The 25,888-nt window shown below is 43.9% G+C and overlaps 1 protein-coding gene across 5 annotated transcripts in view; it reads left to right on the plus strand.

Annotated features, from left to right (window-relative positions):
* fam120b (family with sequence similarity 120 member B) overlaps positions 1–25,888 on the plus strand; it is a 203,910-nt gene that overhangs the window by 127,591 nt on the left and 50,431 nt on the right. For all 5 annotated transcript variants that reach the window (XM_072267171.1, XM_072267172.1, XM_072267173.1 and 2 more), the window contains exons 7-8: positions 5,794–6,000; positions 24,370–24,472. In XM_072267171.1, the coding sequence (XP_072123272.1) occupies positions 5,794–6,000; positions 24,370–24,472 (310 nt within the window). The remainder of the gene's footprint in view (positions 1–5,793; positions 6,001–24,369; positions 24,473–25,888) is intronic.

Here is a 25,888-nt window from a genome sequence, read left to right on the forward strand (position 1 = left end):
GGGCACTCTGGCTACTTAACCACCATTTACTAGGAACATTGCTGAGCGCATTTTGTTTTTAAGAAGAAGGCAATCCCAATTGAAAATAGAAGCTCTGAGCCCTCAAAGAAAATCTGATGGCTGGTCTTTCTAAGTCTGTGTGTAAAGGAATCTCGTGAGCAGCGTGTCAGAGGCTGGCTCCTGGGATTAGAAGGTAAACTGAGAATGAATGGGAACCTGATAGGTCTATTCCACCACACTATGTGAAGTGAAATGACCAAACTGGTAAGCATACACTTAGTTAGGCCACTTTATTAGGTACAGCAGCAGGATTACTGCTGTAGCCCATCCACTTCAAGGTTCGACTTGTGCGTCAGAGATGCTGTTCTGCACACCACTCTTGTAACGCATGGTTACTTGCGATAGAGTCATGTTCCTGTCAGCTTGAACCAGTCTGGCCATTCTCCTCTGACCTCGCTCATTAACAAACAAGAGAAAATCTGCAGATGCTGGAAATCCGAACAACATACACAAAATGCTGGAGGAACTCAACAGGCCAGGCAACATCTATAGAAAAAAAGTACAGTCAACATTTACAAGGTGTTTTTGCCCATAGAACTGCCACTCTCTGGATATTTTTCTTTGTTTCCTACACCATTCTCTGTAAACTCTAGAAACTGTTGTACGTGAAAATCCCAGAAAATCGGCAGTTTCTAAGATACTCAAACCATCCTGATCACTTAGATCACATTTGTTCCCCTTTCTGATGTTTGGTCTGAACAGCACTGAACTTCTTGACCATGTCTGCATGCTTTTATGCATTGAGTTGCCGCCACATGATTGGCTGATGAGGTATTTGCATTAATGAGTAGGTGCACCTAATAAAGTGGCCATAAAGTAAAGTAAGTATTGACTAAGTATAGAAGAACACTTTTTAATTCTTTTATATAGGAATGAAAGTGGCATTGACTGCCAGATTCATATAAGTTGGACCAATAATGGACTTGTGGCACTTTTCTGAAGTTTTCTTGGATAATGACTGGTTATCCAGATAAAGACTTGTTTGGTTAGCACAGAAAGAGTGTTTGCCTCTGGCCCTGTACTTGCTGGAGTTTAGGAAAATGAGACAGGAATCTCATTCAAATCTATTTAAAGGCCTAGCTAGAGTGGATGCGGAGAGGATGTTTTCCGTAGTGGGGGAGTCTAGGACCAGAGAGCACAGCCTCAGAATAGAAAGGTGTCCCTTTAGAACAGGGACAAGGAGGAATCTCTTTATCCAGAGGGTGGTGAATCTGTGGAATTCATTGCCATAGACAGCTCTGGAGCCCAAGTTATTGGGTATATTTAAAGCACTGGTTGATAGGTTCTTGATTTGTAAGGGTGCAAAGGTTACAAGGAAAAGGCAGAAGAATGGGGTTGAGGGGGATCGTAAATCAGCCTTGATGGAATGGCAGTGTAGACTTGATGGGCCGAATAGCTTAATTCTTCAACTATGTCTGATGGTTTTAAGACTATAGCAATGAACCCCACATGCTTAGGAAATGACAGTCGAACTGAGCTAATGGGAAATCATTCCTAGCTGGAAGTTTTTTCTTTTGGCGACCTATAATGCAAAGTGCAGAGGAGGGGATGTCCAGTTGGAACTCGATCAGGCTGTGCCACGATACCCATTGTGATGAATCACAGACCACCAGAGAGTTTCTTGTCCAAGTTGGCAAGTGTAGAGTGAAGACTGTAAGACCATAAAACACAGGAGCAGGATTAGGCTACTTGGCCTATTGACTCTACTCCACCATTCAATCATGGCTGATTTAGAACATAGAACATAGAAAACCGACAGCACAGTACAGGCCCTTCCGTCCGTAAAGCTGTGCCAAACGTCTCCTTACCTTAGAACTACCTAGGCTTACCCATAACCCTCAATTTTTCTGAGCTCCATGTATCTGTCCTGGAGCCTCTTAAAAGACCCTATTGTCATTGTCTCCGCCTCCACCACTGCCGCTGGCAGCCCATTCCACGCACTCACCACTCCGTGTAAAAAAACTTACCCCTGACATCTCCTCTGTACCTACTTCCAAGCACCTTAAAACTATGACCTCTCGTGCTAGTTATTTCAGCCCTGGGAAAAAGCCTCTGACTATCCACACGATCAATGCCTCTCATTATCTTGTACACCTCTATCAGGTCACTTCTCATCCTCTGTCGCTCCAAGGAGAAAAGGCCGAGTTTGTTCAACCTATTCTCATAAGGCATGCTCCCCAATCTAGGCAACATCCTTGTAAATCTCCTCTGCACCCTTTCTATGGTTTCCACATCCTTCCTGTAGTGAGGCGAGCAGAATTGAGCACAGTATTCTAAGTGGGGTCTGACCAGGGTCCTATATAGCTTCAACATTACCTCTCGGCTCTGAAATTCAATCCCACAATTGATGAAAGCCAATGCACCATATACCTTCTTAACCACAGAGTCAACCTGCGTAGCAGCTTTGAGTGTCCTATGGACTCGGACCCCAAGATCCCTCTGATCCTCCACACTGCCAGGAGTCTTATTATCCTTCTCAATCCAATTCTCTTGCCTTCTCCCTGTATCCTTTGATGTCCTTGCTAATTAAGAATGCATCAACCTTCACTTTAAGTATACCCAGTGACTTGGTCTTTACAGTCATCTGTGGCAATGAATTCCACAGATTCATCACTCTGGCTAAAAAAAAAATTCCTCCTCATTTCTGTACAAAAGGGTCATCCTTCTATTCTGGCATTGTGCCCGCTGATCCTCGACTCCCATACCATAGGAAACATCCTATCCATGTCCACTCAGTCTTCGCCTTTCAATATTCGATAGGTTTCAATGAGATCAACCATTCACAATGAGAAATAAGTAGTTATCTGTGGGAGGGAGAAGATTGATTAAAAATTATTATTAAAATGCAAGCTGATGGAGCTGCAGTGTCTGGTAGTTATCATCATTTCAAATGTTCCTGTGGACCTGATGCTAATTATATGGGACAGACTTTGCACTGATTTTTCCCATGACTATTTGCATCCCATACTGTATAAGCCAATGGGAAACCTCATTGAAATACAGTACACGTTTTGAAGCTGCCACTGGGTTTTGTAGCAAATTTGCTAGGACGCTGGTATTGTTTTAACTGCTGTCAGTTGAAGTTCACAAAGACCTACTGTCTGTTATCTATAACCCAGCAGACATTATCCCTTCATTTTAATGTAACGTTAGATGCCTTGCTTTTGGACTATTGTCTTAAGCCTTCTGCAGATCAGACACATTCTCTGCCCTAGTGCGGGGAACACTCGCTTTAATGGGTCTACGGCTTTTCTTCTTTCGTTGTCTTCTTTCCCTCAGCTGCAATTTCTTCTTCTTCTGCAAGGAAAAAGCAGGCTTGAGTTGTGAACTTCACCAGAGCCACATGTGAATCCTAGGCACAGGCTCCTCCTAAGAGAACGCCTGCTTTCACATTCCCTTTCTGGCCGACACATGCACTCACTGTCTGCCGTTGATTTATGCATCATAGTAACAATGACTTAATCCTCGTTATTTTTTGCTCCACTGTGAGAACTACTGCTTGGATTCTTTCATGTTGCAACATGTAGATTTGTCTACAGGTCCTCAGTCAATTGTGGGTGTGATTTTCTTCAAGTTGTAGAAACGGGCATTTTTATGCCTGCCATGGCATCTACAAGGCAAAGAGCAATCAGTGATTGGGACAAAGAAGAATCTCACATTTATATAGTTAGTACTTTTCATGACCTCTGGACATTTGGAAAGTAGCAGTCAAAGTCGAGCTGATCATATGCACAAGTACAGGTATGCACATGTGCAATGAAAAACTTCCTTGGAATCAGGATCAGGTTTATTGTCACTGATGTATGTTATGCAATTTGTTGCTTTGTGGCAGAAATACAACGCAGAACCTAAAAAACTACTATAAATTACAAAGTTAAATATTTCTGAAGAGAAATAACGAAGTAGTATTCATGGACCATTCAGAAATGATGGCCGGGGAGGAAGCTTTTAAAGTATTGAATATGGGTCTTTAGGTTCCTATATCTCCTCCCTGGTGGTAGTAATGAGAAGAGGGCACGTCCCAGACGGTGAGGATCTGTAGTGATGAATGCCACCTTCTTGAGGGAATGGATGCCACCATTCTGAAGATGTGCTCAATGGCGAGGAGGGTTGTGCCTTTGATTCAACTGGCTGAATCGACAACTCTCGGCAGCCTTTTCCAGTCCAGTGCGTTAGAAACTCCAAACCAGACTGTGATGCAACCAGCCAAAATGCCCTCCACTCTACATCTGTGGAAATTTTCAGGAGTTTTGTGACATTCCAAATGTCCACCAACTTCTAACAAAGGAGAACTGCTGGAGTAGATCCTTGCAGCAGTATTATAGGCACATAGCATTAGAGATACTACATTCACAAGAAAAACATAAATTATTCAAACATACAATAAAGAACAGAAACAAGATGTCCATTGTAGTGTAAAAAGTTCATTCTGTAGCTATATGAGGTCGTGGTTAGGGTTGTGCAGAGTAGTTTAAGAACCAAATGGCTGTTCCTCAACCTGGTGCTGTGGGATTTCAGGTTCCTGCCTTTCGGTATCTGTGAGATGATGTTTGGGAGCTTTGATGATAGGTGTTGCTTTCTTGAGGCAGTGCCTTACATAGACGCTTTCAATGGTGGGGAGGATAAGCCTGTGATGAGTCCACTGTTTATGTTCCTGCATGTTCAAGTTGTCATGATGCAGCCAACTAGGAGACTTTCAACAGTACATCTCTCGTCCCATTAGTAACAATGCCAATGAACCATTTTAATGGTGTTTGTTGAAGTGTGATTGGTCAGAGAAAACTGATCCACCTTTTTTGAAATAATGTCATTAGATATTCTTTATACACATTTCTGTGAGATCAGGCAGTTTAATGTCTCATCTGAAGTATTGGAGCTCTTAACCTAACGGAGGGTGCTACCACTGAGCTATTACTGCAGAGATCAGGCTGGGTTTCTTCCCAGACAGGCACTATCCCTCGGACAATATACTGTTCCTGCATTGTATGTAGTCTGTGCCAACAAAAACCATGATCTTAAGGGAGAGTAGCAGGGAATGAGACTGGAGGAGTAGGTTGGAATTGTGGGGTAGGGAAGTGAGGAAGATGGGTGGGCATTATCGAGTGGCATTTGTCACATTACTTCACCAAAGAAGCAATCCAAAGATTGAGCTCACCACCAGGCTGTTGACAATCTGAATTCAGTTTAAATCTTAAAAAGTGATGAATTGGTAACAAGTGGCAATAGATCTGGTTGATTTTGGTTTAAAAAAGGCGGTAAGTAGTGGCATTTCACCAATCACACATGCCAGGAATTAACTAATAATAAGTTACAGAGAGAGTGGTGGGTGTGCGGAATGCACTGCCAGCAATGGTGCTAGAGGCTCTTTTAAGAGATTCTTAGATGGGTACATGAAGCCCACGTATCACAGGGAGAACGTACAAGCTCCTTCCAGCAAGCGGCAGCAATTGTACCTGGATCGCTGGCATTGTAATTGTGTTTCACTAATCATTACACTACTGTGCTGCCCATAATTTAGCTGTGGAGGCAAAACAGATCGCCTTGTGGTTTTGCTGCCTGCAGAGATATCAAATTGCTGTGTGTCACTTTGCTGTCCGTGCAACTTTGACCATTATGGTAGTATGGATACCAGAGGGACCTCCCATTAACAGAGCTTGTTTCACACGGTGTGTGCAGCAAGCGACTAATTTACTGTCATTTGTCTGGTCATTAATCTTTGATTCTCTTTCTCAGGTGCCCTGTGTTGATTCACGAGCTGTGCACCTGGCTTCCCTTTTTATACGGGGCCTGGCTATGCTCATTTCAATTAACAGTGCTTGTGGCTTCCCATTTAAAATGGTCGATCTGATGCCATGGGAGGTGTTTGATGGGAAGCTTTTCCATACAAAGTACCTGCAGTCTCACAGTGGAAGTACAATGGAGGACCTCCTGGAAAAGAACGTATGTATACAGATGGAGTGTTCATGCTTGAGGTAGCTCTCAACTAATGATGTTGGTTTACAGTAGGTTATTTTCAAAAGCAAATACCATCTGGTAACATAAATACAAAGACCAGTTATCACAAGATGAAATTAATGATTAATCTTTTCAGTCCAAAGTCAGCTTGTACCTTCTTATGCCAATACATGCACTTCACTTAAATGCCCTTTTTTAAAACGAAGTTTAGGAATCATAGAAAATTTGCAACACAGAATTATGTTATTTAGTTTATCAAGTCAACAAAATGGTGTTTCTGTGTTTTAAATGCAAGAGGTTCCTGAGATGCTGGAAACCCAGAAAAACAAACACACACACACACATAGAAACGTAGAAAATAGGTGCAGGAGTAGGCCATTCGGCCCTTCGAGCCTGCACCGCATTTATTATGATCATGGCTGATCATCCAACTCAGAACCCTGCACCAGCCTTCCTTCCATACCCCCTGATCCCCGTAGCCACAAGGGCCATATCTAACTCCCTCTTAAATATAGCCAATGAACTGGCCTCAACTGCTTCCTGTGGCAGAGAATTCCACAGATTCACCACTCTCTGTGTGAAGAAGTTTTTCCTAATCTCGGTCCTAAAAGGCTTCCCCTTTATCCTCAAACTGTGACCCCTCGTTCTGGACTTCCCCAACATTGGGAACAATCTTCCTGCGTCTAGCCTGTCCAATCCCTTTAGGATTTTATACGTTTCAATCAGATCCCCCCCCCCCCTCAATCTTCTAAATTCCAACGAGTACAAGCCCAGTTCATCCAGTCTTTCTTCATATGAAAGTCCTGCCATCCCAGGAATCAATCTGGTGAACCTTCTTTGTACTCCCTCTATGGCAAGGATGTCTTTCCTCAGATTAGGGGACCAAAACTGCGCGCACGCACACACACTCTCAGAGTCAGAGTCTCTCTCACTCTCTCACTCTCTCTCTCACTCTCACCTACCTACCTACAGGAGTCAGGCAGCATCCGTGGAGAGGAATAAGTAGACTTGGCCATTCCCTGACTCATTCCTTCATCCCTGCATCTTTCAGTCCCAGAGGAGCAAACCTGGACAACTTGGGAGAAGACTGGAGTTTCCCCCCCACCACCCACCCAAACATTTGTCTGGCCTGCAGAATACAATCTAATCCAATATTTGGTATCAGGTCTCCGCCCAAAATCCCAACTGTTTATTTCTCTCCATAGAAACCTCCTGATCTGTCATTTTCCTCCAGCATTTTGTATGTCTGTAATCAAATATGCATTGTCTTCATGAAGGTCACAGTTCAAACCTTTATGGTTGCCCTGTTTTATCCTTGCAATTCCCTCTGCTGAGACTGTTTCACCCAGACACTCGTTATTATCTGTCAGTATTACCTGTGTTTGTCAACAGCCTGATTAATCACAGTGAACCTTGTGTCTTGTTCTGATCTGACATTAACACTCGCATACCCCTTGTTTAATTTGACAATTGTACGTTTCTTTAATTCCCACCTGACTTGCATTTGGACTCCATTGTCCACTTTTCTGCAACAAACCAACTTGCTAAATCACTTCTTTTTTTAATGCACTTCATATTAAATCTTACACTCTTCTTACAACGCAATCATTCCTTTATCCCAACACCTTTCAGTCCCAGAGGAGCAAATTTGTATATTTTGGGAGGAGGCTGGTCCCTCCCCATTCACTTGTGGATTTGCAAACTTCAATTTAATCCAATACTTGATCCAGGATCAGAATCAGGTTTATTATCACTGGCATATGTCGTGAAATTTCTTAACTTAGTGGAAGCAATACAATCCAATACATAATAGAGAAAAAAACTGAATTACAGTAAGTGTGTGTATTAAATAGTTAAATTGAAAATAGTGCATTAACAAAGAAAAAAGATCATTCTGAAATGCAGCGGTAACACCAACAATTCTTATCCAATGCAAACAGCTGCCTTAAATCTCTTGTGGACTGACCCCAGCACAGACTCTGATTGTGTTAGTTGTTAACACAGACAGCATATTTCACTGTATGTTTCAATGTACATGTGATAATTTAATCTAATCCAATCTTTCCCCCTTTTTTCTACTATTACTTCCAACAACAAGACAAGGTTCCCACCCTTCCAATTGCCATGGAGAGTCAAGTGTAGTTTAAGGATCACACTACCCTAGTCCAGATTCTGCAGAGCCTGGTTTCTATCCTACCTCTCCACATGCTCTCATTTTGTGCCATAGATCCACATTGACTTTCTCCCTGCAAATAGATGAATACTCAGCCTTTCTCACTGGTTGGGCAGTATGGTAGCGTAGCGGTTAGCACAGTACTTCAGGGCGCCAACCGTAAGATCGGGTTCCAGTTCCCACTACTATCAGTGAGGAGATTGAGTGTTCGCCCCATGACTGACTGAATGGGTTTCTGTTTCTTACCCCATCCCAAGGACCTGCAAAGTAGGGTTAGCGAATTGTGAACCAGAAGCATGGCAACATTTGCAGGCTGTCCAACAATCCTTCCTGATTTGATTTGATTTGATGCAAACAATGCATTTCACTGTATTTATGCATTTTGTTTAGAGATACAGCACAGTACAGGCCTTTTTGGCGCAATAATCACTTGCCACCCAAATACATTCATAACCAATTAAGCTACTATTCTGTATGTCTTTGCACTGTGGGAGGAAACCAGAGCACCTGGAGGAAATACACACTGTCACGGGGAGAATGTACAAGCTCCTTACACACAACGGCAGGAGTTGAACTGGTGCTGTAAAGCGCTACACCACTTTGCCGTCCAATGTACCATACTGTGCAAAGGTCCTAGACACATATCTATAGGTTAAAATAGGAAGATGGTCGGGAAACAGAAATGAGAGCACTTAGCTCAGTAGTATTAAGTTTTATATGATAACTGGAAAGATATAATATACAGAACTATGCAAAATCTGAGGCACTCTAGCAATGCACGTAATACTCTTGCATCGTGCTATATGTTTTTCATGTTACGGTTTACATATAACAAATAAAGATAATCTAGTTAGCAAGTACTCTTAATGGAAAATCAAATGTCCTGTGAGAAAGATAGAGCATGGATTTTAGAGTCACCCACTTTGGAAAAGATGTCGAAGCTAATGGGTGGTAGTTTGCAATATGGAGAGCATGGTGATGAGAGCATGACATCCGATTTATATTGCTCATTGAGTTTCCATGTCTGAGTGAAGTAAAATGGAATTGTATCTGGTAAGTGAACACTCCTTATCACCTTAGATTTAGCTGCCTACACCACCCTCCTCCATTTCCTTTGGCTATCTGTGAGGAGACATTGCCTGGGAGGTTGTAGGTTAAGGCCATAAGACATAGGAAAAGAATTAGACCATTTGAGTCTGCTCCATCATTCCATCATAGCTGATCTAGTTCCCTCTCAGCTCCAATCTCCTGCCTTCTCCTTGTATCCATTCATGCCCTGACTAATCAAGAATCTATCAATCTTTGCCTTAAATATACCCAGTGTCTTGCCAACAGCCACCTGTGACAACAAATTCTACAGATTCACCACTCTTTGGCTAAAGAAATTCCTCCTCATCTCCATTCTAAAAGGACACCTGTCTATTCTGAGGCTGTGTCCACTGCTCTTAAACTACCCCACCAGAGGAAATGTCTTTTCTGCACTCACTCTGTTGTGGCCTTTCAACATTCAATAGGTTTCAATGAGATCTCCCCTCATTCATCTGAGTTCCAGTAAGTACAGGCTTAGATCCATCAAAAACTCCCCATATGATAAGCCTTTCAATCCCAGAATCATTTCTGTGTACCTCCTTTGAACTCTCTCCAATATCAGCACATCCTTTCTTAGGTAAGCAGCCAAAAGCTGCTCATACTACTCCAAGTGAGGCCTCACAAGTGTCTTATAAAGCCTCAACATTATATTCTAGACCTCTCAGAATAAATGCTCATATTGCATTTGCCTTCTTCACCACCAACTGAACCTGCAAATTAACAACATAGAACATAGAATAGTACAGCATATTACAGGCCCTTCGGCCCACAATGTTGTGCCTGGAGGCTGTGGAAGTGAGCGAGGTCCTCAATGAATACTTCTCTTTGGTATTCACCAATGAGAGGGAACTTGGTGATGGTGAGGACAATATGAGTGAGGTTGATGTTCTGGGGCATGTTGATATTATAGGAGAGGAGGTGTTGGAGTTGTTAAAATACATTAGGACAGATAAGTCCCCGGGGCCTGACGGAATATTCCCCATAGGCTGCTCCACGAGGTGAGAGAAGAGATTGCTGAACCTCTGGCTAGGATCTTTATGTCCTCGTTGTCCACGGGAATGGTACCGGAGGATTGGAGGGAGGAGAATGTTGTCCCCTTGTTCAAAAAAGTTAGTAGGGATAGTCCAGGTAATTATAGACCAGTGAGCCTTACGTCTGTGGTGGGAAAGCTGTTGGAAAAGATTCTTAGAGATAGGATCTATGGGCATTTAGAGAATCATGGTCTGATTAGGGACAGTCAGCATGGCTTTGTGAAGGGCAGATCGTGTCTAACAAGCCTGATAGAGTTCTTTGAAGAGGTGACCAGGCAGATAAATGAGGGTAGTGCCGTGGATGTGATCTATATGGACTTTAGTAAGGCATTTGATAAGGTTCCACATGGTAGGCTTATTCAGAAAGGCAGTCAGAAGGCATGGGATCCAGGGAAGTTTGGCCAGGTGGATTCAGAATTGGCTTGCCTGCAGAAGGCAGAGGGTGGTGGTGGAGGGAGTACATTCAGATTGGAGGATTGTGACTAGTGGTGTCCCACAAGGATCTGTTCTGGGATCTCTACTTTTCGTGATTTTTATTAACGACCTGGATGTGGGGGTAGAAGGGTGGGTTGGCAAGTTTGCAGACGACACAAAGGTTGGTGGTGTTGTAGATAGTGTAGAGCATTGTCGAAGATCGTAGAGACACATTGCTAGGATGCAGAAGTGGGCTGAGAAGTGGCAGATGGAGTTAAACCCAGAGAAGTGTGAGGTGGTACACTTTGGAAGGACAAACTCCAAGGCAGAGTACAAAGTAAATGGCAGGATACTTGGTAGTGTGGAGGAGCAGAGGGATACATGTCCACAGATCCCTGAAAGTTACCTCACAGGTGGATAGGGTAGTTAAGAAAGCTTATGGGGCATTAGCTTTCATAAGTCGAGGGATAGTGTTTAAGAGTCGCGATGTAATTTTGCAGCTCTATAAAACTCCGGTTAGGACACATTTGGAGTACTGTGTCCAGTTCTGGTCACCTCACTATAGGAAGGATGTGGAAGCATTGGAAAGGAGATTTACCAGGATGCTGCTTGGTTTAGAGAGTATGCATTATGATCAGAGATTAAGGGAGCTAGGGCTTTACTCTTTGGAGAGAAGGAGGATGAGAGGAGACATGATAGAGGTGTACAGGATAATAAGAGGAATAGATAGAGTGGATAGCCAGCACCTCTTCCCCAGGACACCACTGCTCAATACAAGAGGACATGGCTTTAAGGTAAGGGGTGGGAAGTTCAAGGGGGATATTAGAGGAAGGTGTTTTTTTTTTATAAAAAACTCAGTGGTTGTTTCATAGAATGCACTGCCTGAGTCAGTGGTGGAGGCAGATACACTAGTGAAGTTTCAGAGACTACTAGACAGGTGTATGGAGGAATTTAAGGTGGGGGCTTATATAGGAGGCAGGTTTTGAGGGTTGGCACAACATTGTGGGCCGAATGGCCTGTACTGTGCTGTACTATTCTATGTTCTATGACCCTCAAACCCTGCCTCCCATATAACCCCCCACCTTAAACTCCTCCATATACCTGTCTAGTAGTCTCTTAAACTACACGAGTGTATCTGCCTCCACCACTGACTCAGGCAGTGCATTCCACACACCAACCACTCTCTGAGTAAAAAACCTTACTCTAATATCCCCCTTGAACTTCCCACCCCTTACCTTAAAGCCATGTCCTCTTGTATTGAGCAGTGGTGCCCTGAGGAAGAGGTGTTGGCTATCCACTCTATCTATTCCTCTTATTATCCTGTACACCTCTATCATGTCTCCCTTCATCCTCCTTCTCTCCAAAGAGTAAAGCCCTAGCTCCATTAATACATCATAATGCATACTTTCTAAACCAGGTAGCATCCTGGTAAATCTCCTCTGTACCCTTTCCAATGCTTCCACATCCTTCCTATAGTGAGGTGACCAGAATTGGACACAGTACTCCAAGTGTGGCCTTACCGTAGTTTTATAGAGCTGGAAAATTACATCGCGACTCTTAAACTCTATCCCTCGACTTATGAAAGCTAACACCCCATAAGCTTTCTTAATTACCCTATCCACCTGTGAGGTAACTTTCAGGGATCTGTGGACATGTACCCCGAGATCCCTCTGCTCCTCCACACTACCAAGTATCCTGCCACTTACTTTGTACTCTGCCTTGGAGTTTGTCCTTCCAAAGTGTACCACCTCACACTTCTCCAGGTTGAACTCCATCTGCCACTTCTCAGCCCACTTTTGCATCCTATCAATGTCTCTCTGCAATCTTCGACAATCCTCTACACTATCTACAACACCACCAAACTTTGTGTCGTCTGCAAACTTGCCAACCCACCCCTCTACCCGCACATCCAGGTCGTTAATAAAAATCACGAAAAGTAGAGGTCCCAGAACAGATCCTTGTGGGACACCACTAGTGACAATCCTCCAATCTGAATGTACTCCCTCCACCACGACCCTCCACCTTCTGCAGACAAGCCAACTCTGAATCCACCAGCCAAACTTCCCTGGATTCCATGCCTTCTGACTGCCTTTCTGAATAAGCCTACCGTGTGGATCCTTGTCAAATGCCTTACTAAAATCCCTTTAGATCACATCCACTGCACTACCCTCATCTATCTGCCTGGTCACCTCCTCAAAGAACTCTATCAGGCTTGTTAGACATGATCTGCCCTTCACAAAGCCATGCTAACTGGCCCTGCTCAGACCATGATTCTCTAAATACCCATAGATCCTATCTCTAAGAATCTTTTCCAATAGCTTTCCCACCACAGACACAAGGCTCACTTGTCTATAATTACCAGGACTATCCCTAATACCTTTTTTGAACAAGAGGATAATATTCGCCTCCCTCCAATCCTCCGGTACTATGCCCTTGGGCAACGAGGACATAAAGATCCTAGCCAGAGGCTCAGCAATCTCTTCCCTCGCCTCATGGAGCAGCCTGGGGAATATTCCATCAGGCCCCGGGGACTTATCCATCCTAATGTATTTTAACAACTGCAACATCTCCTCTCCCTTAATATCAACATGCTCCAGAACATCAACCTCACTCATATTGTCCTCACCATCATCAAGTTCCCTCTCATTGGTGAATACCGAAGAGAAATATTCACTGAGGACCTTGCTCACTTCCACAGCCTCCAGGCACATCTTCCCACCTTTATCTCTAATCGGTCCTACCTTCACTCCTGTCATCCTTTTGTTCTTCACATAATTGAAGAATGCCTTGGGGTTTTCCTTTACCCTACTCGCCCAAGGCCTTCTCATGCCCCCTTCTTGCTCTTCTCAGCCCCTTCTTAAGCTCCTTTCTTGCTTCCCTATATTCCTCAATAGCCCTATCTGATCCTTGCTTCCTAAATCTCATGTATGCTGCCTTCTTCCACCTGACTAGATTTTCCACCTCACTTGTCACCCATGGTTCCTTCACCCTACCATTCTTTATCTTCCTCACCGGGACAAATTTATCCCTAACATCTTGCAAGAGATCTCTAAACATTGACCACATGTCCATAGTACATTTCCCTGCAAAAACATCATCCCAATTCACACCTGCAAGTTCTACCCTTATAGCCTCATAATTTGCCCCTCCCCAATTAAAAATTTTCCTGTCCTCTCTGATTCTGTCCTTTTCCATGATAATGCTAAAGGCCAGGGAGCGGTGGTCACTGTCCCCCCGATGCTCACCCACTGAGAGATCTGTGACCTGACCCGGTTCATTACCTAGTACTAGATCTAGTATGGCATTCCCCCTAGTCAGCCTGTCCACATACTGTGACAGGAATCCGTCCTGGACACACTTAAACTCTGCCCCATCTAAATCCTTGGAACAAATCAGGTGCCAATATTAGGGAAGCTAAAGTCAGCCATGATAACAACTCTGCTATTTTTGCACCTTTCCAAAATCTGCCTCCCAATCTGCTCCTCTGTATCTCTGCTGCTACCAGGGGGCCTGTGGAATACCCCCAGTAGAGTAACTGCTCCCTTCCTGTTCCTGACTTCCACCCATACTGACTCAAAAGAGGATCCTGCTACATTACCTACCCTTTCTGTAGCTATAATAGTATCCCTGACCAGTAATGTCACCCCTCCTGCCCTCCCCCCCCCCACCCCACCCCAACCCTTTTAAAGCTCTGAAATCTGGGAATATTGAGAATCCATTCCTGCCCTGGTGCCAGCCAAGTCTCTGTAATGGCCACTACATCACAATTTCATGTATGTATCCAAGCTCTCAGTTCATGCCCTTTGTTCCTGATGCTTCTTGCATTGAGGTACACACACTTCAGCCCTTCTACCTTACTACCTTTACACCGTTTATTCTGCTTCTCTTTCCTCAAAGCCTCTCTATATGTTAGATCTGGCTTTACTCCATGTACTTCTTTCACTGCTCTATCGCTCCGGGTACTATCCTCCTTGCAAATTAGTTTAAACCCTCCCGAACCATGCTAGCAAACCTACCTGCAAGGATATTGCTCCCCCTTGGGTTCAGGTGCAACCCATCCTATCTGTACAGGTCTCACCTTCCCCAGAAGAGATCCCAATGATCCAAAAATCTAAAACCCTGCTCCCTGCGCCAACTCCTCAGCCATGCATTCAACTGCCATCTCCTCCAATTCTTACCATCACTGTCACGTAGCACTGGCAGCAATCCTGAGAACACCACCCTTGAGGTCCTGTTCTTCAGCCTTCTGCTTAGTTCCCAAAACTCACACTTCAGCACCTCCTCCCTCTTCCTGCATATGTCATTGGTACCAACATGCATCACGACTTCTGGCTGCTTTCCCTCTCGTACCAGGATGTCGTACACCTGGTCAGAGACATCCCAGACCCTGGCACCCAGGAGGCAACAAACCATGCGGGTGTCCTTCTCACATCCACAAAATCTCCTGTCTGCTCCCCTGACTGTAGAGTCTCCAATGATGACAGCTCTCCTCTTTTCCATCCCACCAGAGGCCCTGCCACCGTGGCTCACACCTAGTCGGTCGTCCCCTCCAACAGTATCCAGGACGGTAAACTTATTATTCAGGGGAATGGCTACAGGGGTGCTCTGCACTACCTGTCTGCTCACCTTCACTTTCCCCCCCTCTGACTGTCACCCAACGACCTGCTTCCGACAGCCTAGGTGTGACTACCTCCCTGTACCTCTCATTTATGACTGCCTCATTCTCCCTTATGAGTCGATGGTCATCCAGCTGCTGCTCCAGATTCCTTACACGGTCTTCCAGATCGCCCAGCTGTATGCACTTCTGGCAGATGTGACTCTGCGGGAGAGGGGTGCTCCCCCAAGACTGCACATCTCACATGAGAGGCACATCACCATCTCAGGAGGCATCGTAAAGACTAACTGCAAGCAAGCTTGTCCTCTGCCTCTTCTCATCAAAGCCTCAAAGCTCCCTCCTTCACCAGCCCACTCACACACTGGCTGCTTTCCCTCCTATTTATCTGTTTGAACTTTTCAAAATGTTTGGTCACCTGACCTCGACTGCCCAATCAGCTGCTTTCTGCTGAGTCTGAGCTATTCAAATCTTGATTGACTTGATTGCACAGACCAACTGCCAGAATCTCTTGAGTCAAAGCCTGAAAGTTCCACCCCTTCACTGGCCCACTCACTCACTGCCCGCTCAACTTGAGCTACGCTTCTATTTATCTGTTTGAGCTTCTCAAAATGCTTTTTCACCTGACCTCGACTGCCCAATCAGCTGCTTTCTGCTGAGTCTGAGCTATTCAAATCTTGATTGTCTAATCAACAGCTTTCTGCTGATCTATTCAAATCTTGATTGACTTGATTGCACAGACCAACTGCCAAAACTGCCAGAATCTCTCCAATTGCCAGAATCTGCAATTAACCTGCACAAGAATTCCCAAGTCCCTTTGCATCTCAGATTTTTGAATTTCCTCTCCATTTAGAAAATAGATACCAGCTGGTGGCGTAGTGGCATGAGCGCTGGACTTCAGAGCGAAGGCTCCTGAGTTCAAATCCAGCCGGCTCCCTTGTACACTTTCCATCTGTGCTGGTTTGAGCATTGAGCTAACAATTCGGCCTTGTAAAAATAAGAAAGCCTGCTAAAAATACCATCATGACGAAGTCCCGATGGCTCCATTCAGAGTTAAGGGCTTTCCGCTTCTTTCTTCTTAGAAAATAGACTATGCTTTCATTTCTTCTACCAAAATGCATACCATACACTTCTAGACACTGTATTCCATCTGCCACTTCTTTGCCCATTCTCCTAATCTGAAAAGTCCTTCTGTAGCCTAGTTTCCTCAAAATTACCAGTCCCTCCACTTTTTGTCGTATCATCCACAAACTTGGCCACAGAGCTATCAATTCCATCATCCAGTGTCATATGCCGTAAAAAGAAGTGGTCACAACACAATCCCCTGTGGAACACTGGCAACCAACCAGAAAAGGTTCCCTTTATTCCCACTTTTTGCCTCCTGCCCATCAGCTAATGCTCTATCCGTGCTAGTATCTTTTCTGTAATACCACGGGCACTTAACTTGTTAAGCAGTTTCATGCGTGGTACCCTGTCAAAGGCCTTCTGAAAATCCAAGTACACAACATAACAAGAATTGTTATTTCTTCAAAGAATTCCAACAAATTTGTCGGGCAAGATTTTCTCTTAAGGAAGCCGTGCTGACTTTGGCCTATTTTGTCATGTGACTCCAAGTACCTCAAAACCACACTCCAACATTTTCCCAATCATGGAGGTCAGACTAACTGGCCTATAATTTCCTTTCTTCTGCCTCTCTCCCATCTTGCAGAGTGGATGACATTTGCAATTTTCCAATTCTCTGGAACAATGCCAGAATGTAGTGATTCTTGAAAGATCATTACTAATGCCTCCACAATCTCTTCAGTCACCTTTTCAGAACAGTGGTGTGTAGACCATCTGTACCAGATGAGCTATCTGCCTTTGGACCTTTTAATTTCCCTAGAACCTTCTCTCTAGCAATGGCAACTTCACACACTTCTGTCCCCAACACATTCAAACTTTGGGCATACTGCTATTGTCTTCCACAGTGAAGACTGATGCAAAATACTCAACCAGTTCATCCGCTACTTCCTTGTCCCCCATTACTACCCCTCCAGCATCATTTTCCAGTGGTCCAATATCAGCTCCCACCTCTCTTTCACTCTTTATATATCTGAAGAAACTTTTGGTATCCTCTTTAATATTATTGACTAGTTTACCTTCATTTTCCATCTTTTCCTTCTTTATGACTTTTTTTTTTAGTTGCCTTCTGTTGGTTTTTAAAAGCTTCCCAATCCTCTAACTTCCTCCTAATTTTGCTCTGTTATATCAGTCTGTTTCAATGGGTACATTTAATGTCAGAGAAATGTAAACAATATACATCCTGAAATTCTTTTTCTTTGCAAACATTCATGAAAACAGAGGAATACCCCAAAGAATTAATGACAGTTAAATGTTAGAACCCCAAAGCCGCCCCAGCTCCCCCCTCCCACACACAAACAGCAGCAAGGCTATAATGCCCTCTCACCCCCACCAGCAAAAAGCATCAGTGGCCTTCACCGAGCACTCAAGCATGCAGCAAAATGTATCCATAAAGACACAGGCTTGAAGTGCCCCAAAGACTACTCATTCCTGGTAATTTGACATACCACAGGCGCGCACGCTCTCTCTCTCTCTCTCTCTCCCTCCCCCCCTCCCTCCCTCCCTCCCCCCCTCTCTCTCTCTCCCCCCCCATAAGGGAAAAAGAGGTGTGTCCCCATTTCTCAGCGAGAGGGAAGGTGTAGCAAACACTCGCTGATTTACAATGTTAAAAGTCTGTTGTGTAGCTTTTTCCGAGCTCTGCACCCAGAGAGTTGGCCCCAGAAAGGCGCAGCTCTTCAGACACATCACCCACAGCAGCTAGCCCGCTGTTCCCGATGCTCCTCCCCTGCCCCTGCATTCTTACTCTGACTTCTCCCCTTCCTTTCCAGACCTGAAGAAGGGCCTTGGCCCAAAGCGTCAACTGTTTACTCTTTCCATGGATGCTGCCTGGTTTGCTGAGCTCCTCCAGCATTTTGTGTGTATTGCTTTGGCTTTAATATTGGCTTTGATTTCCCTTGTCAGTCATGGTTGCATCATCCTACCTTTAGAGTACTTTTTTAGAATGTATCTATGCTGCGTCTTCAGAATTGCTCGCGGAAGCTCCAGCCATCGCTGTTCTGCAGCCATCCCTACTGGTTTCCCCTTCTAATCAATTTTGGCCAACTCCTTGCTCATTCCTATTTTTTAATCCACTGTTGTGCGTTCTTCATGCCAGGTGTTGGAGTCCTGGGAGACTCAGAGTCTGCCAGGGAACTGCATCTGTGTGAAGTACATCCAGCTGCAGCTCCTTGAAGACTATGTTAGGGATCTGGAGCAGCAGCTGGATGACCTTTAGATTGTACGAGAGAATAAGGAGGTCATCCATCTGAGTTACAGGGAAGTAGTCACCCTGAAACTGCAGGAGGGGAATAGCTTGGAGACTGTCGGGAAAAATGGAAATATGATTAGGCAGTTAATGCAGACCACCCCTGTGGCCTTTCCCCTCAAAAACAAGTATACCATTTTGGATACTTTTGTGGGGGATGACCTCCCAGGGGAATGCCACGGAGACCAGGTTACTGGCACTAAGCATGGGTTTGTGGTGCAGAGGTAAAGAGGAAGTAGAGGGGAGCAATAGGGGAACAGAGAGGAGATTCTGTGGGCGTGACGTATGTTGCCTCCCAGGTGCCAGGGCCAGGGACATCTTGGATTGTAACCACAGAATTTTAGAAAGGGAGGGAGAGCAGCTAGATGCTTTTGTATGTATTGGTACCAGTGACAGAGAAAGGAAAAGCAGTGAGGTCCAGAAGAGAGAATTTAGAGAGCTAGACAGAAAGCTGAGAAGCAGGACCCCCAGGTTAGTAATTGCTGGATTGCTACCTCTGCTAGTGAGGGTAGAAACAGGATGATTTGGCAGATAAATGTGTGGCTGAGAAGCTGGTGCAGGGGGCAGGACTTCAGGTTCTTGGATCACTGGGATCTTTTCTAGGGAAGGTATGACCTGTACAAAAGTAACAGGTTGCAGCTGAACCTCAGGTGGACCAATATTCTCGTGGGCAGGTTTGTTAGAGCTGTTGGGGAGGGTTTAAACTAATTTAGCAGGGGGTGGGAACTAGAACGAAGGGACTCAGGATAGGACAGATGGTAAAAAAGCAAAGATAGTGTACAGTCAGACTGTCAGGAAGAGCAGGCAGATGATAGGACAAAATTGCAGCCAGCAGAATGAATACCAGTGCATTAGGGATGCAGAATCAGAAAGGGTAGCAATTACAGTATTCAAAGTGTTATATCTCAATGCACAGCTTATAAGGTGGATGATTTTGTTGAACTATTACTGATTGTCAGGTATGATGTTGTGGCCATCACTGAATCATGGCTGAAGGATGGTTGTAGTTGGGAACTGAATATCCAAGGTTACACATTGTATCGGAGGGATAGGAGGGTAGGCGGAGGGGGTGGCATGGCTCTGCTGTAAAGTATGTCATCAAATCAGTAGAAAGATGTGACACAGATGTTGAACTCTTGTGAGTTGAGTTAAGAAACTGCAAGGGTAAAAGGACCCTGATGGCAGTTATATACAGGCCTCCCAACAGTAGCTGGGATGGGGACCGCAGCTTGCAACAGGAAATAGAAAAGGCATGTCAAAAGGGCAATGTTATGATAGTCGTGTGAGATTTTAACATGGATGTTGATTGGGAAAATCAGGTTGTTAATGGATCTCAAGAGTGTGAGTTTGTTGAATGCCTTCGAGGTGGCTTTTTAGAGCAGCTTGTTGCTGAGCCTACTAAGGGATTGGTTGTACTGGATTGGGTGTTACGTAATGAACCGGAGGCGATTAGGGAGCTTAAGGTAAAAGAGCCTTTAGGAGCCAGTGATCACGATATCATTGAGTTCAACTTGAAATTTGGTAAGGAGAAAGTAAAGTCTGACGTAATAGTATTTCAGTGGAGTAAAGGAAATTACGGTGAGAGAGGAGCTGGCCAAAGTAAATTGGAATGAGATGCTGGCAAGGATGACAGCAGAGCAGCAATGGCATGAGCTTCTGGGAAAAATGAGGAAGGTGCAGGACAGATGTATTCCGAAAATGAAGAAATACTCAAATGGCAAAATAGTACAACCATGGCTGACAAAGGAAGTCAAAGCTAATGTAAAAACAAAAGAGAGGGCATACAGCAAAGCAAAAATTAGTGGGAAGATAGAGGATTGGGAAGGTTTTTAAAAACCTACAGAGAGCAACTAAAAGAGTCATTAGAAGGGAAAAGATAAAATATGAAAGCAAGCTAGCAAAGAATATCAAAGTGGATAGTAAAAGCTTTTCTAATTATGTAAAAAAAAGAGAGATGAGAGTGGGCATAGGACTGCTAGAAAATGAGGGCCAGGGAAATAATAACGGGGGAAAAGGAGATAGTAGATGAACTAAATGAGTATTTTGCATCAGTCTTCGCTGTGGAAGACACTAGCAGTGTGCCAAATGTTGAAGGGTGTGAGGGAAGAGAAGTGAGTGCAGTTACTATTACAAGGGAGAAGATGCTCAAAAAGCTGAAAGACCCAAGGATACATAAGTCACCCAGACCAGATGAACTGCACCCCAGGGTTCTGAAAGAGGTAGCAATAGAGATTATGGAGGGATTAGCAGTGACCTTTCAAAAAGCTTTGGACTCTAGCATGGTGCCAGAGGACTGGAAAATTGCAAATGTCACTCCACACTTTAAGAAAGAGGGAAGGCAGCAGAAAGGAAATTATAGTCCAGTTAGCCTGACCTCAATGGTTGGAAAAATGTTGGAGTTAATTGTTAAGGATGAGTTGATGGAGTACTTGGTGATACAGGACAAGATAGGACAAAGTCAGCATGGTTTCTTCAAGGGAAAATCTTACTTGATAAACCTATTGGAATTCTTTGAGGAGGTTACAAATAGAATAGGTAAAGGGAATGCAGCAGATGTTGTATATTTGGACTTTCAGAAGGCCTTTGACAAGATGCCACATTTGAGGCTGCTTAGCAAGTTAAGAGCCCATGATATTACAGGGAAGTTATTGCATTGGCTGGTTAGATCATTGGTTGATTGGTAGAAGGCAGCAAATGGGAATAAAAGGATCCTTGTTTGATTGGCTGTAGATGACTAGTGGTATTCCGCAGGGCTCGGTGTGGGATCGCTTCTTTTTATGCTGTACATCAATGATTTAGATGATGGAATAGATGACTTTGTTGCCAGTTTTGCAGATGATACGAAGATTGGAGGAGGGGCAGGTAGAGTTGAGAAAACAGGTAGGCTGCAGAAGGACTTAGACAGATTAGGAGAATGGTCAAGAAAGTAGTACATGAAATAAAATGTTGGAAAATGCATGGTCATGCACTTTGGAAGTAGAAATAAATGTGCAGACTATTTTGTAAACTGGGAGTAAATCCAAAAATCTGAGATGCAAATGGACTTGGGAGTCCTTGTGCAGAACACCCTAAAGGTTCACTTGCAGGTTGAGTCGGTGGTGAGGAAGGCGAATGCAATGTTGGCATCCATTTCAAGAGGTCTAGAATACAAGAGCAGGGATGTGATGCTGAGGCTTTATAAGGCACTGGTGAGACAGCATCTTGATTATTGTGAACAGTTTTGGGCTCCTCATCTAAGAAAAGATGTGCTGGCATTGGAGAGGGTCCAGAGAAAGTTCACAGGGATGATTCTGGGAATGAAAGGGTTATTTTACAAGGAACGTTTGAAGGCTCTGTGTCTGTACTCGCTGGAATTTAGAAGGATGAGGGGCGATCTCATTGAAACCTTTTGAATGTTAAAAGGCATAGACAGAGTAGATGTGGAAAGGTTGTTTCCCCTGGTGGGGGAGGCTTGGCCAAAAGGGCGCAGCCTCAGGATAGAGGGGCAGCCATTTAAAACAGGGATGCGGAGAAATTTCTTTGGTCAGAGGTTGGTGAATTTGTGGGATTTGTTACCATGGGCAACTGTGGAGGCCAGCTCGTTAGGTGTATTTAAGGCAGAGATTAATAGGTTCTTGATTGGAAACAGCATCAAAGGTTACGGTGAGAAGGCCAGGGAATGGGGTTGAGGAGGGGGAAAAGGATCAGCGGTGATTGAATGATGGAGCAGATTCAATGGGTCAAATGGCCTAATTCTGCTCCTATGTCGTATGGTTTTATACTGATTCACCTGACTTTGACTTTACCTTCTCCTTCTCAAGTTTCAAGGAAAATTCTATCCTATTAAATCCACTCACCCCTAAGGGTTCCTTTACCTTAAGCTCTCTAATTAGTTCCAGTTCACTGCACAACACCCATTCAAAATAGTGGATCCCCTAGTGGGCTCAATGACAAATTGCTTTAAAAAACGATCTTGTTGGCATTCTGCACACTTCCCCTCTTGGAATCCAGCAGCAACCTGATTTTCCCAATCTACCTGCATATTGAAATCCGCCCTGACTATTGTAATATTGCCCTTTTGACATGCCTTTATTATCTCCTGTTGTAAATTGTAGCCCACATCATTGCCAAGGTTTGGAGGTCTGTATATAACTCCCATCAGGGTCTTTTTACTCATGTAGTTTCTTAGCTCTACCCACAACAATTCTACCTCTTCTGATCCTACATCACCTCTTTCTAAGGATTTGATTTCATTTTTTACCAGCAGAGCCATGCCGCCCTTTCTGCCTACCTGCCTGTCTTAGAGTCATAGAAAAGTACGTTACAGAAAGAGACCCTTTGGCCCATATAGTCCATGCTGGAATCATTTAATCTGCCTACCATCCATGTACCTATTCAAACTTTGCTTAAATGTTGAAATCGAGCTCGCATGCACCACTTGTCTGGCAGCTCATTCCACACTCTCACAACCCCCTAAGTGAAGAAGTTTCCCCTCATGTTCCCCTGAAACTTTTGGCCTTTCACTGTTAACCCATGACCTCTGGTTGAAGTCTCCACCCCCCAACCTCAGTAGAAAAAACCTGCTTACGTTTATTTTATGTATACCCCTTCATAATTTTGTATACTTCTTTCAAATCTCCCATCAATCTTCTGTGTTCCAAGGAATAAAGTCCTAACCTATTCAATCTTTCCTAATACTCTTTATGACTCATATGCCCTCTTCTCATTGCTACCATTAGGAAGGAGATACTGAAGCCAGAAGGCACACACTCAACAATTCAAGAGAAGCATCTTCCCCTCTGCCATCTGATTTCTGAATGGACATTGAGCACATGAACACTACCTCACTACTCTTTTATTTTATATTTTTGCACTCTTTTTAATTTAACTCTTTTATACTTAGTGTAATTCACAGTTTTTTTCCTCCATTAGTATTTACTGCATTATAGTACTGCTGCAAAATTAACACATTTCACGATATATTCCAGTGATATTAAACCTGATTCTGTTAACTCAATTTCTCTAGACCCCCTTGGAAGCAATTGTCAATTGTCAGATTCTACTTATACACTAATGACACCTCACTCCTCCAAAGTCTCATACTGGAGGAGGAGAGATAGATATTCCTCACTCAAATATTGGCAAGACCAAACTCAGTTCCCACTATGAGCTCTACACCCTGGTTTCCAACAGGTTATCTCTTCCTGATTGCCTGAGGCTGATCCAGTTCATTTATAGTTTAATTGAATTTGACCCTGCAGTCAACATCAGACCATATAACCATTACCATAATTACCTACTGTCACCTCCAAAGCATTCCCCATATCACTGTTTACCACAGCTTTCAAATATGCCTTTTTTAACCTCTGGACTTGACAATATCAGTTCAGACCTGCCAACTTCCCCTGTTAGTTACCAATATGTCAATGCACCAATTTTAAAACTGATTTCTTTTTTCAATCCATTGTTGGCTTTGCATTCCTTTCTCTTTGTAGTCTCCTCCGGCCTTGCACCCTTCCAAGACTTTGGTGGCAGATTTACTTTGAAAATGCTCTTATGATATCTCTTGGGCATGTTTAAGTACAGTGTAAATACAGGTTTTGGTAATGCTATTAGGTGCTGAAAATTGGAATTCGTTTGTGGCAGCGTTCTGTTTTATTCACTTACTGATAATACTTTCTCTTGGTTCTAGGATGTGATGGTTCACAAGTTTCAGAAGCTAAAGGCCCTCATTAACACTGTATGTGCAGGGAAGAATAGGATTATACAGAGCCAGCCTTGGCCTCTTGTCCCAGGTCAGTGTATATTAATATTTCCTTGTTGTCTGCCCTTGCCAGATTAGATAAATTATGGAGAAAGAACTAAAATCTTGCTTATTAATCATCATTCTGTAAATCATGAGAATTTTATTTTTTAATTTGGCAAATTAAAAGTTAGTGGTAGGAAGGAAGAAATGAACAAATTGGTGAGATTGGGAGATATTTTGTTTTATTTTAATAAAACAAAGCCAAGAAGATATATTGTAGAGCTATGCTGTGTAATATCTCTCAAAAGCTCGAAAATCTTTCACCTGCAATGCAAATTATCAATATTGTTAGGCGAGGAAATAGGTGCAGGTGTCCCCTGCTTTTCGAACGTTCGCTTTACGAAACCTCGCTGTTACGAAAGACCTACATTAGTTACCTGTTTTCGCTAACAGAAGGTGTTTTCACTGTTACGAAAAAAGGCAGCGCACGCCCTGAGCAGCCAAGCTCCTCCCCCGGAACTGCATTCTAGCCGGCGTTGCTTAAACACGTGCCTGCGAGCAGCCGTAAGCAAGATGAGTTCTACGGTATCGGAAAAACCTGAAAGAGCTCGTAAGGGTGTTACACTTAGCGTAAAACTACACATAATTAAGCATTTCGATCATGGTGAACAAAGTAAGGACAAAGTGAGTTTTGGCTTGTGGAATTTGACGAAGATGATGTTGAAGAGGTTTTGGCATCCCATGACCAAGAACTGATACATGAAGAGCATCCCCTGGAGAAGGAAGGATTCAAAGGGGGGAAAGTGGCCACAATGGTTGACAAAGGAAGTCAGAGATAGCATGGCATTAAAAAAGAAGTATAACAGAGCTAAGGTGAGTGGGAAGACGGATGATTGGGAAATTTTTAAGGAGTATTACATACCCCGTAACTGGGTTGCCAAACCAGCAGAAATGGATCACTCAGTTGGAGTCCGGATTACTGGAACTAAGAAAGTTTTATTAAATAAGCAACACAGTACTCTAATCAAAAGGATAATACATGCAACAGTTGAGCAATGATAAACACACATGTACACAGAATTAGGATAACAGGATCAAACAAGCTCTATCGTCGTCTAGGGGTAAATGACCAGTTTCAAAGTGACGCAAAGTTCAGTTCAATTGAGTTCAGTTCAGTTCACAGTAATCACTGCCGTGGCGATGGACAGTGAAGGAGAGAGAGAGCAAAAACGAATGAATATTCAAACGGCTTCCACACAGACCTTCAATATTCTTCGCAGTCAGCTTTCGGGTGAGCCCTTTGTGATGTCTTCTGAGGTCACCGACTGTGACCCCTCCGTTTCCAGATACGATCGTTTCTCTGCGGTGAACCTGGCACCCAGGCAAGGGCGGACACACACCAGGTTCCCGCCGATCGTACCTTTCCACCCTGTGCGTCTATGGCTTGGTCCCACGTTCAGCCCTC

This window comes from Mobula birostris, chromosome 8 (genome assembly GCF_030028105.1).
Source record: "Mobula birostris isolate sMobBir1 chromosome 8, sMobBir1.hap1, whole genome shotgun sequence".
NCBI classification, from domain to species: Eukaryota; Metazoa; Chordata; class Chondrichthyes; order Myliobatiformes; family Myliobatidae; genus Mobula; species Mobula birostris.